The sequence below is a fragment of the Anopheles nili genome, chromosome 3, assembly GCF_943737925.1.
Source record: "Anopheles nili chromosome 3, idAnoNiliSN_F5_01, whole genome shotgun sequence".
In the NCBI taxonomy this organism is placed as follows: domain Eukaryota; kingdom Metazoa; phylum Arthropoda; class Insecta; order Diptera; family Culicidae; genus Anopheles; species Anopheles nili.
The window spans coordinates 53,986,679-54,002,634 of NC_071292.1; the positions used below are offsets into that span (position 1 = coordinate 53,986,679).

General features: G+C 40.2%; 2 protein-coding genes across 2 annotated transcripts; both read right to left on the reverse strand.

Moving 5' to 3' along the window:
* Window positions 1-2,846: 2,846 nt before the first annotated feature.
* Window positions 2,847-4,331, reverse strand: LOC128726122 (guanine nucleotide-binding protein G(f) subunit alpha). Its single transcript, XM_053819909.1, has 4 exons — window positions 4,132-4,331; window positions 3,788-4,054; window positions 3,198-3,717; window positions 2,847-3,100 (listed from the first exon to the last, which is right to left on the reverse strand). Exons 1-4 carry the CDS (start codon window positions 4,329-4,331, stop codon window positions 2,933-2,935), a joined length of 1,155 nt encoding a protein of 384 aa, XP_053675884.1. The 3' UTR covers window positions 2,847-2,932.
* Window positions 4,332-7,270: 2,939 nt separating this feature from the next.
* LOC128723109 (coatomer subunit zeta-1) lies at window positions 7,271-8,571 on the reverse strand. The gene is made up of 4 exons (XM_053816818.1): window positions 8,443-8,571; window positions 7,978-8,357; window positions 7,812-7,902; window positions 7,271-7,570 (listed from the first exon to the last, which is right to left on the reverse strand). Exons 1-4 carry the CDS (start codon window positions 8,455-8,457, stop codon window positions 7,523-7,525), a joined length of 534 nt encoding a protein of 177 aa, XP_053672793.1. The 5' UTR covers window positions 8,458-8,571; the 3' UTR covers window positions 7,271-7,522.
* Between the last annotated feature and the right edge of the window lie 7,385 nt (window positions 8,572-15,956).

Sequence of the window (15,956 nt, forward strand, 5' to 3'; positions counted from 1 at the left end):
CACACACACACACACACACACTCGTCGTCCGGAAACCGCTGCAAGTGCACATGTCCCCGGAGCTACCGAGATGCGGTTGGCAAAAATTCACTTCCGGTCGATTCCATTCACACCCACTGGCTGGAAAGGACTCTCGCGCTTGGGAAGGTAAGATCGTGTTTATGCGGTTTTTCGCGACACACAAGCTCCCTGCCCCTGGTGCACTAGTAACACCGCGTGTAAATAAATCTCTGGAAGCCACCGGAACAGAGACACACTCCGGGATTTTTTTCACGGCTCTTCTTTGCTGCCTTACCTACCCGGCAAATGCGGTCGGTTTCGGCACGCGTTACACCACTGCGGCCAAGACCAAGAGCTCTAGGAGGCGAAAGGAACGAGTTGTCCCAGCGCTCGGCGTTGAGGCGTTCTGTGGAGCTGCTCGGCAAGACACGCTTCGAACGGAAAGGCTGGCGCGACTCGCGGTCCGAAGTAAAATGGTAAACCTGCGCTGCGTGTGCTCTTGGTTTTATGAAACAATCCCCCCACACGTTGGGGTGCCGACCTCGGGAGAGAGAGCGAGAGCGGGTGGTAAAATGAGAGAATACAGAGCGTGAGAGACAAACGTGTTCTCTCTGCAAACTACCCCTAGCGATGTGCACACTAGTGTGGCACACACGTGTCACGCTGATATCGACTTTTATCAGACACGTGGGCAGGACTAGTGTGACAGACTCGCGCGATGCTTGCTTAATTGGAACTTTAAATGTGAGAAGTTTTAAACGAAAATGCGAAACATATTACCGATAAAGAGTTTTAGTATTAATTTAACATGCAAGAACGATCTATAGATTGGATTATTTGACAGCACAGAAAGATCCAGGTGTGTCGTGAAAGATGCATCCGTATAGCATGGCGTTCAAAAACTTCCCACCTTATTTTGCTCTCTCATGAGAGATATCTCCGCTCCTGGAAGGGGTGGCATTATTCGAAGGGGTGATTAGAAACAAGCTTTGATAGGACGTTCGTCAAGAAACGCTTCAGGCTGTCAAATATTTCCATATTTTTAAGACGTTGATGTTTTGGCACAGACTGTTCAGTGCTCGTGCAAGAAATTGGCCAAACTTGTGTTATTAAACAACTTTCAAAATGTTGTTAATTAATATAACAAAATAAGCAGATAAAGTGCTCGATATTAGGAAACACATATTTTGAACGAAAGCTGTTTGTTCGATTCCTTTTCCCTTTATGAAACTCCATAAGGCCTTTTACGTTTAAAGCTTATTATTCAAGCTAAAAAATACTATCCAACTCCAAAGAAAATATCCAAGAAAGAGTACTGCTGCACCTATAATATATAGCAACTGCATGCTTTTCGAATGATATTAAAACCACTTTATTGTAAGCAGTTAATCGAAAAAAGTTCAAACAATCATTTACTTGAACATTTTCTTATGATATTTTCGAAATCCGCTGCAGTCACGATCGCCAATTTCCTATTCTACTTTTATCTTTACGAATTGCACACCTCAAGGTGTTCCAAAACGGTGGTTACGTTTTTTTGCTGACTTCCCGGCCCGGCATATGATATCATGCCGACGACGCTAGCATGTTGCTTTCTCGCTCCCACGTGTTCGGCTCATCGTTGCTCGGCCTGTTCACGCTTATTCTTAACTTTTCTTCTCTTAAAACAAACGAAACCCGCTTCACACCGGCGGCCAATTTGCTCGCGAATTCTCGTTCTCACACAGCCCCCACTCACACTTTGCGGAATAAATCATTTCGCGAAGAAACGTGTGCGAAAGCACATTAGAATGAGGAAAACCATACCTCGGACGTTTTCTCTTTTTGGAGAAAGCACACCCCGTACGTACGCATGCACTCACTTTCTAAGCCGTTTGGAACGTTTGCTTCCTCCGCTCTGCTACCGCACCACACACACACACACACCTGGTAGCCAGCCCAGGAAACGATCACCGAAAACTAATGCACTGCCTGCTTGAAGGGCCACGCGCAAGCAAGCGTAATCACCATACGAATCGGAAACACTCCGCGCACGGAGGGCGGCAGAATCTACCGGCCAAACTAAACGCTGGACGGAATGCAACCACGACGGCACTTCTTGCTTTCTCTTTCTTCCTAACGGATAAGTTACGCACCGGTTGGGTTAATCTCCATTAAACAATGCCACTGTAATTCATCCGGCAATAAAGCCCAACGCTGCCAAAATCACTACCTGCTTTTCACTAGAGGGTTTGACAATTTTCAGTTACCGCATTTGAACATTTGCAAAGGGAATAACGCTAGTATCGCTGATTTCTAGTCCCAGCAGCATATCGCCCTAAAGACCTGTTTAGCGGAATCAATTAAGGAACTTGCTTTTTTCCGTTCGATCTCGATAGCAATTATCACCGTAACGAAATGAGTTGAAATTCGTATTGCAATTTGCAAAAACTATTCAATTAGCAAAATACCGACCGAAACAATCGCGCACGCACGTACGTATGGTTTTTGACACCCCAAACGTCAACTCCAACTTTGACAAAACTATTTATTTTCAAAAACATCGCTGTCAATTAAACCTATCCGTTGAAATGTTAAATTAGCTAAATTTATTTATATGCATATTTGTTAAAACATTTCGATATAAAGAAAGATAAATACATTGTGCACATTTTTTTTCAACTAAGCTAACCAAACGGTGTTTCCAAACGGTTATATTTCGCATCTAAATTTATTTCGTTTATTACTCAGTGGTTTAGAGAAGCATTTGTTGTAGATAAATTATACTTTTCGACATCTGGCAATTATAGGGTTACTATAAAACTATCTTATGTTTAAATGATAAACCATCTATGGCCTTAGCCAGCTTATAATATATCGAAAGCCTTTTTTCCTCGTCTAATAAATATGCACTCATTCCTGGCTTTCGGTCATTCCAAGCAGATTCTTGATATTAAAGCAGATCGAGTTTGGACAAATTTCTAGTGAGAATAATATTATGTACATCACTAAACACCGTCCGTACGTTTTGTGTGTCTGTTGCAACGGTAAAATGGAAAAAGCACGTCCGCTTTCTTCCTGCCAGATGGGAAGTTCGTCTGGGTGGCTCATTTGTTATGTCCTACTCAGCATAGAATAAAGAAAATATAATTTCCAAAATGAGTAAACGAGTATACGAGAACTGAATCTACGAAAGGAAAACTTTAAGCACTACTTACCACCAATTTCGATCGTATGAAAGATCGCGTTCTTGCCAGTTCATCGTACAGCTGATCTTTATCAGCGAACGCAATATAATCGTCATAATCGGGAAAGTGTTCTCGTATCGATTTTCCCGAGGCCAATTTTTGCTCCAGCACATCTTGCTTATTCATGAAAACGATCACTCCAGTTTCAGCAAGGAAACGATTATGCCACACTCCCCGGAACAAGTCGAACCCCTCTGCCAACCGATTCTGCTTCGGGTCTTCTCGCAACGTTTGATCGAAGCCTCCGCAGGAAATCAAAAACAGCACTGCGTGTACACCTTCGAAGGCCTGCATCCACTTGCTGCGATGGTGTCTTTGACCGCCAACATCGAACATACGGAATTCTTGCACACCTCCACCCATCGATCCGGGCATACGAACATTGAACCGAATCTCCTGAATTCCGGTAGTGATCTTACGACAATTCAGGATGTCACTGTTATTCGGGATGTACCCAGGCATTGAGATCTTCTCCACACGGTCGAGAAAGCTACGTCAGCAGAGAAAAACAAGCCATGTAGCCATACGTCTGGACACAAACCTGCCACGTCGAAACTTACTATTTTGCACTGTCGATAAGCTGGAACTCGTTCGAGCGCCTGTAGCATCGCTTTACACCAGAGTCCGACCACAATAATCGCACGCATCGGACGTACTCTGTCGAGAGATTCCAAGGAGCCTCGTGGCCCATCCGAAGGATGTACTCCGCACATCGCTGATTGCTGACCGAATCAAACTCCAAATCTAGCAGGACCACTTGCCGCACCAGCTCGTAGATGGATTCGTGTATGTTCTCGTAGATGTCTGCCAGTTTCTCCAACCGCTCGCTACACAAGGATCACACCGAATAACAAGGATATCACAACAGGTGGACCACGTTTAAGGGAAAGCGAAGATAACTCACTCGAAACTGTAGCTGTTCTGGATGTGCAGAATACGCATCTGTTTAATAATCGTCGTCTTTCCGGATTCGCCTGCTCCGAGGAGTAAAATTTTCACTGGATCCCGGTACGATTTCCGCATCTGCACCAGCTCCTTTGAAGACTGCTTTTTCCTCACCTGTAGCTCGTGCGAGGGCCGACGAAAGCAGTCGATAAGCAGCATGTTCCCAGTTTGAAGCGGAACGAACGGAGCGCAAGAAGTCCTGTGCGATTCGATTGGCACCAACCGAATGGCCGGGGGTACTCAACAAACGCCGAATACAAAGTACGCCTACAAGTCTCCTACGCGAAAGTGAAAAAGAGACAGAACTAGCTTAGTAATTTGTGTAATTGACTAGCAGAATGAGGGTTGGCCAGAAGCAAGCCGGGACATGTTTCTTTTCGTGGTCGATCAATGCGATTCGTTATCGAGGTCGGTAGACTGCGAAGGAGAGGGTAATATCGGCATCTGCCGACATTTTGTAGCTGACGCGTCAGAAGAAATGACGCCAAGTGGTAACTATTTCCGGCGAGCAATCTCGCATCAATGCAACTGATCAGATTTAATCCGCGCAGATACCATATCTCAAATTCCTTCGCATATCGATGATGCATGAGAAATAATTTAAAACATCGAAGCAGAGAGGAAACCATCAGCTGACGTCAAGATATTTAAAACGACCATAAATTAAAATTAGTTGAGATAATACGGCTGTAACCGGAAGAAATTGCGTGTATCTATCTGCTATCAGGTATCTATCCAATCGCTTATCGATGTTAACATGGCCCATGAAACAGTAACAGCAGACAGTAATTCACCAATCGATGTTGAACAGATGTTAATTCTGCGCTGTATCGCAAGCCCACGTGAAAAAAGGGGAGCTGGAAAAATGCTGTTCGGGAAAAACGACATCTACCGTGGAGTTGGTTGATTTTTTTCTTCGGGCGTATGCATAACACACGTTTTTATCGAGCCGTTAACTATGAGGTACCATCCATCAAGTGGAGCATCAATTTGCCTGCAACTTACAAACAGAAAACTTATCGGAACACAGTCACCGTACAGCGGGTGGGGAAGGACTGAAAAGGGGTTGCTCTACATTAAGCATACTTGTGACTACACTAAGCTCGTTTGTTTTCACGTTGGAGAAATGTTTGCACCTTGTCAATCACAAGATGACGTCAGGTCAGCGCAGTTCCTTCCATTCATGGAATTGTGGCCTCCCAACACTTGTCGGAACGATACGAAGTGATCTACGTTGACGTAAATGGGGTGAAGAATTTGCATTTCAACCTCCTTTTCGTGCTCACTTCAGGAGATAACAGACGGGGGATCGTCACGATCGTCATTAGTTATTGGATATAGATTGCATTGATTTCTGGAAAATGGTGATCCTTCCGCTGATAGTTGGACTCCAGCAAAGTTCAAGTTGGTGAGCTCACGATAAGGAAGTGAAATGTTGCCAACGAGTCACTTGCATATTTGTTCAAGAAGGCTTGGTAAGACAAAACGGGATCAATGGATTACATTGGCAACTGTTAGTCAGGGACAAGTGGCCACAAATTTCCCAACATTAAGTAATGTAGGATCACAGCTAAGCATTGATAGAAAAGCCGGAGCCGGGGATTTCTCCAACAGTTATCGTTAACCATAATAACAAAAGATTGTTGAGTAAATGAGTAATCATAATAACCAAAGATAGTGGAGTAAATGAGTAAAAGATTTCGAACTTACCTCTTACGGGGGTTTTGGTCAACTGGCTTAATATTGCTAATCGCTCACGGTTGGTGTTTTTTAATGCAGAATGTTTTACGGGATTCAAGTAACTCTGTATGACAGCTTTCAATGCAGGATCACGTACGCAATGCGATCATTACAAACAAGTAATAGCAGCCATGTGCTACTATAGTTTTTATCGAGATGCACTAACTCACTTAAATATTATATATTACCTCCAAAAGATACACGAATAGTCCTATTTATTAGCAAGGCATTCAAACTCTCGCCGTGCATTAATCGCTATATGAACATGGGCCCTTTTGGTAATCGAACAACTTATATAGCGTAATTGTTGCGCGACCCACTTTCAAATGCTCACTGGCCCGGGAACAACAGTACCGCTGATCTGCAATAGCAAGACTGTCCGGGGTGTTTCGTTTTAAGGGAAAGTACACGTACCGGGTATTATCAGTACCTTCCTTCTCCATCGGTGATAGTATCATCACACCCTTTCCTCACCAGCATGATATGATACGTGCACCAACACTCTGCTATCAATGACTACCTCCACTGTCTTTTTTAAAACAGATTCATCGGGAACGAGTGGGCTTGATTCGCTTTGGGTGTTGATCCACGCGTGGAGAGCCGGTTGAGTAGCGTTTTGTTTACGTTCATTTGGAAATTTATGAACCAAGCGTTGGTCACGAGCCAAACAATTACAAGGAGCTCTTCAATACAAGCTAGAATTTACAAGTTAGTGTTAAATGAAACAGCTACAAAACCAAAAAATGTGTAATACAAAAAATTAAACCACCTACACAGGTTGATATAAAAGAGAAAGAAAAAAGACCGGTCTGTTTGTTCTCTGAAATTTTAAAATGAGGAACTCATTTCAAGTACATCTTAAAATGTTTGTTTGCTGTCGTAATAAGCACTATGAGAGGACTTTGGCGCCATCACGTCTTGAATGCGTGGGTGCTTTACAGTTTTTCGTTCCCATATTCTAAACAATACTGAAAGGACAACATGTTGGCACAGATACACAATGTTATCGTCGAAAGGGCCACAATTAAGCAATCTCTAGACCGGTGACCATCGATCTGTTCTGTGATCCAAGCAACTCGGTCCGCAAGGTATCATTAAGTAGTGTGTATGTATATGGGATCCACATATTGTTGTTTGGTACTTCAGTTAATTGAACTATCTGTAGTGGCATCTCAATTTATAGGTATATGGATTTACAGTCATCCTATACGCATGCGCCCTGAAATCGCACTTTTACTACATTACACAAAAAAGCTATTGAGATAGAAATGGTACATTTCGGATTCAGTCCAGACATCCAATACAGCGTTTACAATCGATCTGGTCTCACTTTACGTAATCTTATTTTTAATCTGCAACTTGGGAGCTTAAGCTAGTGCGGCAAAATGAGACTAAATACGTCTTGTTTCCTTCTAATCCTGTTACCACTCACAAGGCACAGTGCAGTTCACGCTGGAATAAGATTCGATTCGATCATAACTGTTAACAAAATACGTGCGTCGCACAGTGCATCGTGGTGGTATTGGATCAGTTTGGTTGCATATTTATAGGCAGATACAAATTCAACCCTCTCTTTTGCTCTCTTATTCTACCCACTTCGGATGTTCCGCTCACTTTAGCAATGACCACTTCAGTTGTTCTTTTGCCGATTGAAGCACCTGTAAAAAGAGAATCAGTCAATACCCAAACCTACGGCGGCTAAGTGATATTTATCATTCAAAATTGCACTTCTTTTAATGATTTTGTTTGTTCCTTATGGTCAGATTTACAGGTACGATCAATAATACAAGTTATGATGTGGGAATTTCATTAGCCATTGGCTTTAGCCAGACGATACACTTAACCTGGCAATAACCTTTGAGCTTTTTACCAGAATAGTCCATGAATGGCGTTAGTTACCTGAGCAACGGTTTGTTCTCCGATAGGAATGTCGTCGTTACGAAGATCTACTCGTTTCATGACGGACGACGGATCGGCATCCAGTATAATACTGCAAAACGAAAGTAACGAGCGGGTGACAAAATAATGTACGAGAAAACAGTTCGGCAATGTGAACAGTGCTTACCCTCCGTCACAAATTTCATCGAATGCCAACATCACTATATCGAGATTTTCTAGCACAGCTCGCTTCTCGACGTTTTTCTTCAGGATCATTGTGATGGTGTCATACAGACAGTTCAGTACCGACAGTAATATCAACTCATTTTCCTGTGTGCTGCCCATCACGTAGAAGAACAAATCTACGTTGCTCTTGTACACGCAGGTCAATCCATCCAGCATAATGATCTCTGCGTCCGCGCGGTGCGTTTTGTTAAACAGGTTCTTCTCGTACGCTCGTTGCTCTTTCACGGTGGGGAACACGTTTTTGTCGTAATACTTGGCCAATATCCGATTGCCATCATTGTCCAATATGCACATTCCCTTGATGGTGTACAGCGTTGGTTCCTGCCGGCGCACAAGAATGACACATGCATATTTGAGAAGATATTTTTGCTATCGTCGTCCAAGTTTTTCAATGATCCTAGCTTACCATCAGCGTATCCATTTTCCAGTTTGTGATATAAAAATGCAGCTAGGTATGAATCTACACTCAAATTCCAAATACAACACGAACAGTTTGTGAAAAAACCTCAGAAATACGAGGACTTGCCCTTCTTTCGATACTACTAAAATGTTTACGTGGAAAGCGAAATGTCATAACAAATCGAAACTGTCAAATGTGAACCTACAGGGTGGTGCGATTTTCAAAAAATTATTTTTTGGTATAAATACGTTAAATGATTTAACGAGAATAAATGGTATAAACTCAACATATATCCCTCCCCCCACCCACCATTTTTTGATAGGACACTGAAAATTTGACCCATGGATTGGTGACATGTGTTGCTGTTGGAGAAGCTATACGTTATGGGCAGTGTACAAACTAGTGTACCTGAGTGCCTCTGTGCTCCCGTGCCTATGTGCATCTGTGCCTCTGTCTCTCTCCGATTCTGTCTGTGCTCCTGTGCCTCTATGCCTCTATGTCTCTGTGCTACTGTGCCTCTGTGCATCTGTACAATCTGTGCATCCATAAGCAAGAGCGCTTGCGAAAAAAACAAACTATGTAACGCTATTGTTCGCTCTTTTGCTCCTTCAAACCCTTATGCGATGTAACGCCTGGAAGCGCAAGCATCAATGAGCAAGAGCACTCGCGAAAAAACAAACTATGTAACGCTATAGTTCACTCTTTTGCTCCTTCAAACCCTTATGCGATGTAACGCCTGGAAGCGCCAGCATCAATGAGCAAGAGCGCTTGCGAAAAAAAACAAACTATGTAACAATATTGCTCGCTGACATGCCCCAACCACCGAATCCTGCCGGCCTTCGCCACCGTCAGGATATCTGGCTAACCATGCAGCTCAGTTAACTCGTCATCGGTGGAACAACGCATCCTAGCTGTTTTACGTCTCTTAGAATGCCAAGACAAAGTGTACAGCCGCCCCTGACATGGGTAACAGACACTGGTTCGCGCCGCTCCTAACCTGGAGAATAGACGCTCAGGGATGAACTACTTGCTAGTACCAGTCTAATCCCCCTCTCAATTCAGCCTTATCGTCCATCCGCCCAAGGGGGTGGGTTTCCCCGTATACCCAAGCTTGGATATTTAGACGACAAGTTACCGTTCTGTACGTCGCGGACGTATTGAGTAGGAGTTGGGAAGGAGAGCCTATAGTAGCCTTCAGGAGGCGTCGGATCCAACCCTTTAAAGAACAAAAAAATATTATGCCTGCGTGCGTGTATGCGTCTGTGTCTGTGTCTCTCTATCTGTATCTCGCTTTGTCCTTCTGTTTGTATGTGTGTGCGTGCGTGCGTCTATCCCTCTGTGTATCTGTGCCTCAGTGCATCGGTGGCTCGGCATCCGTGCATCAGTCGATCAGTGCCTCTCTGCTATCTGTGGACATCAGTCGATCAGTGCCGCTGTACATCTATACATCAGTTTTACTATACCAGCGTACAATCCAGTGCACCTGATACCTCTGTGAAACTGTGTCTCTATGCATCGGTGCTCCTGTTCTCTGTGCCTCTATGCAACTGTGCTCCTGTATCTCTGTGCCTCTCGTGCGTCTACGCTACTGTGCCTCTGTGCATGTGTGTATCTGTGCCTCAGTGCATCGGTGGCTCGGCATCCGTGCATCAGTCGATCAGTGCCTCTCTGCTATCTGTGGACATCAGTCGATCAGTGCCGCTGTACATCTATACATCAGTTCTACTATACCAGCGTACAATCCAGTGCACCTGATACCTCTGTGAAACTGTGTCTCTATGCATCGGTGCTCCTGTTCTCTGTGCCTCTATGCAACTGTGCTCCTGTATCTCTGTGCCTCTCGTGCGTCTACGCTACTGTGCCTCTGTGCATGTGTGTATCTGTGCCTCAGTGCATCGGTGGCTCGGCATCCGTGCATCAGTCGATCAGTGCCTCTCTGCTATCTGTGGACATCAGTCGATCAGTGCCGCTGTACATCTATACATCAGTTTTACTATACCAGCGTACAATCCAGTGCACCTGATACCTCTGTGAAACTGTGTCTCTATGCATCGGTGCTCCTGTTCTCTGTGCCTCTATGCAACTGTGCTCCTGTATCTCTGTGCCTCTCGTGCGTCTACGCTACTGTGCCTCTGTGCTTTAGTGCTCCTGTGCCTCTGTCTCTCTATGTCTCTCTCTGTATGTGTGTGCGTACGTGCGTCTATCCCTCTGTGCCTCTGTGTATCTGTGCCTCAGTGCATCAGTGCATCAGTTTTACTATACCAGTGTACAATCCAGTGCACCCGATACCTCTGTGAAACTGTGCCTCTATGCAACTGTGCTCCTGTATCTCTGTGCCTCACGTGCGTCTACGCTACTGTGCCTCTGTGCTTTATAGCTCCTGTGCCTGTCTCTCTATGTCTCTCTCTGTATGTGTGTGCGTACGTGCGTCTGTGCATCTAGGCATCTGTGGAAGCGCAAGCATCCATGAGCAAAAGCGCTCGTGAAAAAAAAACAAACTATGGAACGCTATTGTTCGCTCTTTTACTCATTCAAACCCTCATGCGATGTAACGCCTGGAAGCGCAAGCATCAATGAGCAAAAGCGCTCGCGAAAAAAACAAACTATGGAACGCTATTGTTCCCTATTTTACTCATTCAAACCCTCATGCGATGTAACGCCTGGAAGCGCAAGCATCAATGAGCAAAAGCGCTCGTGAAAAAAACAAACTAAGTAACGCTATTGTTCGCCCTTTTACTCATTCAAACCCTCATGCGATGTAACGCCTGGAAGCGCAAGCATCAATGAGCAAAAGCGCTCGTGAAAAAAAATGTAACGCTATTGTTAGCCCTTTTACTCATTCAAACCCTCATGCGATGTAACGCCTGGAAGCGCAAGCATCAATGAGCAAAAGCGCTCGTGAAAAAAAATGTAACGCTATTGTTAGCCCTTTTACTCATTCAAACCCTCATGCGATGTAACGCCTGGAAGCGCAAGCATCAATGAGCAAAAGCGCTCGTGAAAAAAACAAACTAAGTAACGCTATTGTTCGCCCTATTACTCATTCAAACCCTCATGCGATGTAACGCCTGGAAGCGCAAGCATCAATGAGCAAAAGCGCTCGTGAAAAAAAATGTAACGATATTGTTAGCCCTTTTACTCATTCAAACCCTCATGCGATGTAACGCCTGGAAGCGCAAGCATCAATGAGCAAAAGCGCTCGTGAAAAAAAATGTAACGCTATTGTTAGCCCTTTTACTCATTCAAACCCTCATGCGATGTAACGCCTGGAAGCGCAAGCATCAATGAGCAAAAGCGCTCGTGAAAAAAAATGTAACGCTATTGTTAGCCCTTTTACTCATTCAAACCCTCATGCGATGTAACGCCTGGAAGCGCAAGCATCAATGAGCAAAAGCGCTCGTGAAAAAAATGTAACGCTATTGTTAGCCCTTTTACTCATTCAAACCCTCATGCGATGTAACGCCTGGAAGCGCAAGCATCAATGAGCAAAAGCGCTCGTGAAAAAAAATGTAACGCTATTGTTAGCCCTTTTACTCATTCAAACCCTCATGCGAAGTAACGCCTGGAAGCGCAAGCATCAATGAGCAAAAGCGCTCGTGAAAAAAAATGTAACGCTATTGTTAGCCCTTTTACTCATTCAAACCCTCATGCGATGTAACGCCTGGAAGCGCAAGCATTAATGAGCAAAAGCGCTCGTGAAAAAAAATGTAACGCTATTGTTAGCCCTTTTACTCATTCAAATCCTCATGCGATGTAACGCCTGGAAGCGCAAGCATCAATGAGCAAAAGCGCTCGTGAAAAAAAATGTAACGCTATTGTTAGCCCTTTTACTCATTCAAACCCTCATGCGATGTAACGCCTGGAAGCGCAAGCATCAATGAGCAAAAGCGCTCGTGAAAAAAACAAACTATGAAACGCTACTGTTCGCCCTTTTGCTTCTTCAAACCCTCATGCAATGTAACACCTAGAAGCGCAAGCATCAATGAGCAAAAGCGCTCGTGAAAAAAAATGTAACGCTATTGTTAGCCCTTTTACTCATTCAAACCCTCATGCGATGTAACGCCTGGAAGCGCAAGCATCAATGAGCAAAAGCGCTCGTGAAAAAAACAAACTATGAAACGCTATTGTTCGCCCTTTTGCTCCTTCAAACCCTCATGCGATGTAACGCCTGGAAGCGCAAGCATTAATGAGCAAAAGCGCTCGTGAAAAAAAATGTAACGCTATTGTTAGCCCTTTTACTCATTCAAACCCTCATGCGATGTAACGCCTGGAAGCGCAAGCATCAATGAGCAAAAGCGCTCGTGAAAAAAACAAACTATGAAACGCTACTGTTCGCCCTTTTGCTTCTTCAAACCCTTATGCGATGTTGTTGTTGTAAAGATATTTGTTAGGTATATATATATGATATTAATATTATACATGTTTAAATTAGATTAGTTATGAATAATAATGATATATATATATATATATATATATATATATATATATATATATATATATATATATATATATATATATATATATATATATATATATATATATATATATATATATATATATAATGAATGATACATAATATAATGATATATAAATAATGATCATTTAAAAAAGGGAAACTCCGAACATCGGTTTTACAAATCCACAACTTCATCAATAAATGAGATGCTAATTTAACTGCATATGTTGCCGCTCATGCCTAAATTATTGAAGTATGAATCGAGGATCAACATAAAACTGTATACTATGAAGTAAAATAGTACAAGCGAACTTTATGTCATCACATGTAAATTAGTTATGAATATATTAATATATATACATATAATACAATGTACATAAATTTGTAAGGTATATATATATATATGATATTAGTTTAAATTAGATTAGTTATGAATAATAATGAATCATAATGATATATATAATGAATGATATATAATATAATGATATATAAATTATGATCATTTAAAAAAGGGATACTCCCAACATCGGTTTTACAAATCCACAACCTCATCAATAAATGAGATGCTAATTTAACTGCATATGTTGCCGCTCATGCCTAAATTATTGAAGTATGAATCGAGGATCAACATAAAACTGTATACTATGAAGTAAAATAGTACAAGCGAACTTTATGTCATCACATGTAAATTAGTTATGAATATATTAATATATATACATATAATACAATGTACATAAATTTGTAAGGTATATATATATGATATTAGTTTAAATTAGATTAGTTATGAATAATAATGAATCATAATGATATATATAATGAATGATATATAATATAATGATATATCAATTATGATCATTTAAAAAAGGGATACTCCCAACATCGGTTTTACAAATCCACAACTTCATCAATAAATGAGATGCTAATTTAACTGCATATGTTGCCGCTCATGCCTAAATTATTGAAGTATGAATCGAGGATCAACATAAAACTGTATACTATGAAGTAAAATAGTACAAGTGAACTTTATGTCATCACATGTAAATTAGTTATGAATATATTAATATATATAATGTAAAACATATAAATTTGTAAGGTATATATATGATATTAGTTTAAATTAGATTAGTTATGAATAATAATGAAACATAATGATATATATAATGAATGATATATAATATAATGATATATAAATTATGATCATTTAAAAAAGGGATACTCCCAACATCGGTTTTACAAATCCACAACTTCATCAATAAATGAGATGCTAATTTAACTGCATATATTGCCGCTCACGCCTAAATTATTGAAGTATGAATCGAGGATCAACATAAAACTGTATACTATGAAGTAAAATAGTACAAGCGAACTTTATGTCATCACATGTAAATTAGTTATGAATATATTAATATATATACATATAATACAATGTACATAAATTTGTAAGGTATATATATATATATATATATATATATATATATATATATATATATATATATATATATATATGATATTAGTTTAAATTAGATTAGTTATGAATAATAATGAATCATAATGATATATATAATGAATGATATATAATATAATGATATATCAATTATGATCATTTAAAAAAGGGATACTCCCAACATCGGTTTTACAAATCCACAACCTCATCAATAAATGAGATGCTAATTTAACTGCATATGTTGCCGCTCATGCCTAAATTATTGAAGTATGAATCGAGGATCAACATAAAACTGTATACTATGAAGTAAAATAGTACAAGCGAACTTTATGTCATCACATGTAAATTAGTTATGAATATATTAATATATATACATATAATACAATGTACATAAATTTGTAAGGTATATATATATGATATTAGTTTAAATTAGATTAGTTATGAATAATAATGAATCATAATGATATATATAATGAATGATATATAATATAATGATATATCAATTATGATCATTTAAAAAAGGGATACTCCCAACATCGGTTTTACAAATCCACAACTTCATCAATAAATGAGATGCTAATTTAACTGCATATGTTGCCGCTCATGCCTAAATTATTGAAGTATGAATCGAGAATCAACATAAAACTGTATACTATGAAGTAAAATAGTACAAGTGAACTTTATGTCATCACATGTAAATTAGTTATGAATATATTAATATATATAATGTAAAACATATAAATTTGTAAGGTATATATATGATATTAGTTTAAATTAGATTAGTTATGAATAATAATGAAACATAATGATATATATAATGAATGATATATAATATAATGATATATAAATTATGATCATTTAAAAAAGGGATACTCCCAACATCGGTTTTACAAATCCACAACTTCATCAATAAATGAGATGCTAATTTAACTGCATATATTGCCGCTCACGCCTAAATTATTGAAGTATGAATCGAGGATCAACATAAAACTGTATACTATGAAGTAAAATAGTACAAGTGAACTTTATGTCATCACATGTCACTTAAGCTCCATTCGCCTTCTCTCAAAAGTCTAATTTAAGATATTTATATATTCTTATGTATGTGTGTGTGTGTGTGTGAAATTAGTGTTAAACTAATATCATATATTGTTTGCAGTAAAAACAAATTGTACATTTCAATCAAATTTTGTGGTAAATAATGGCGCTAGACTTTAATCCCGGTGCTTGCATGGGAGTGGCCACTGTGCTTTGGTGTTAAGCAGCCGTACATTTCCATTGCATTTTGTTCAATAAAATCCACATTGCGGTAAGTGCATTAAAGTAGGGCATTTTGGAATCCAAGCGTGGAGATGCTCCTTATTTTCCTCTTTCATCAATAGTATTTCTATGGCTGCAAGGAAAACGGAAAATGATTATGAGTGTTATAACAGGTTCATGCATGATTCTTGAAATTACGATGAGCGCAGCACGATGGAATGCCAATTACCGGTTTTGTAAAAAAACATCAACCAGTGATTGTTTCTTATTAAAATTATACAATGTATAAAATAATTATGAAAAAAATTAAAGAGAAATTTAAGAGTATACTTTAAAAATGCATTGGAAAATATACAAAAC

Coding starts and splice junctions, on each gene's coding strand:
- LOC128726122 (XM_053819909.1), bottom strand. CDS start 4,331: ATGCTGCTTATCGACTGCTTTCGTCGGCCCTCGCACGAGCTACAGGTG. Junction 3,718..3,787: donor CTTATCGACAGTGCAAAATA/GTAAGTTTCGAC, acceptor CTGCTGACGTAG/CTTTCTCGACCGTGTGGAGA. Junction 3,101..3,197: donor TCATACGATCGAAATTGGTG/GTAAGTAGTGCT, acceptor TATGCTGAGTAG/GACATAACAAATGAGCCACC.
- LOC128723109 (XM_053816818.1), bottom strand. Junction 7,903..7,977: donor GATGAAATTTGTGACGGAGG/GTAAGCACTGTT, acceptor TTCGTTTTGCAG/TATTATACTGGATGCCGATC. Junction 7,571..7,811: donor GAGAACAAACCGTTGCTCAG/GTAACTAACGCC, acceptor CTCTTTTTACAG/GTGCTTCAATCGGCAAAAGA.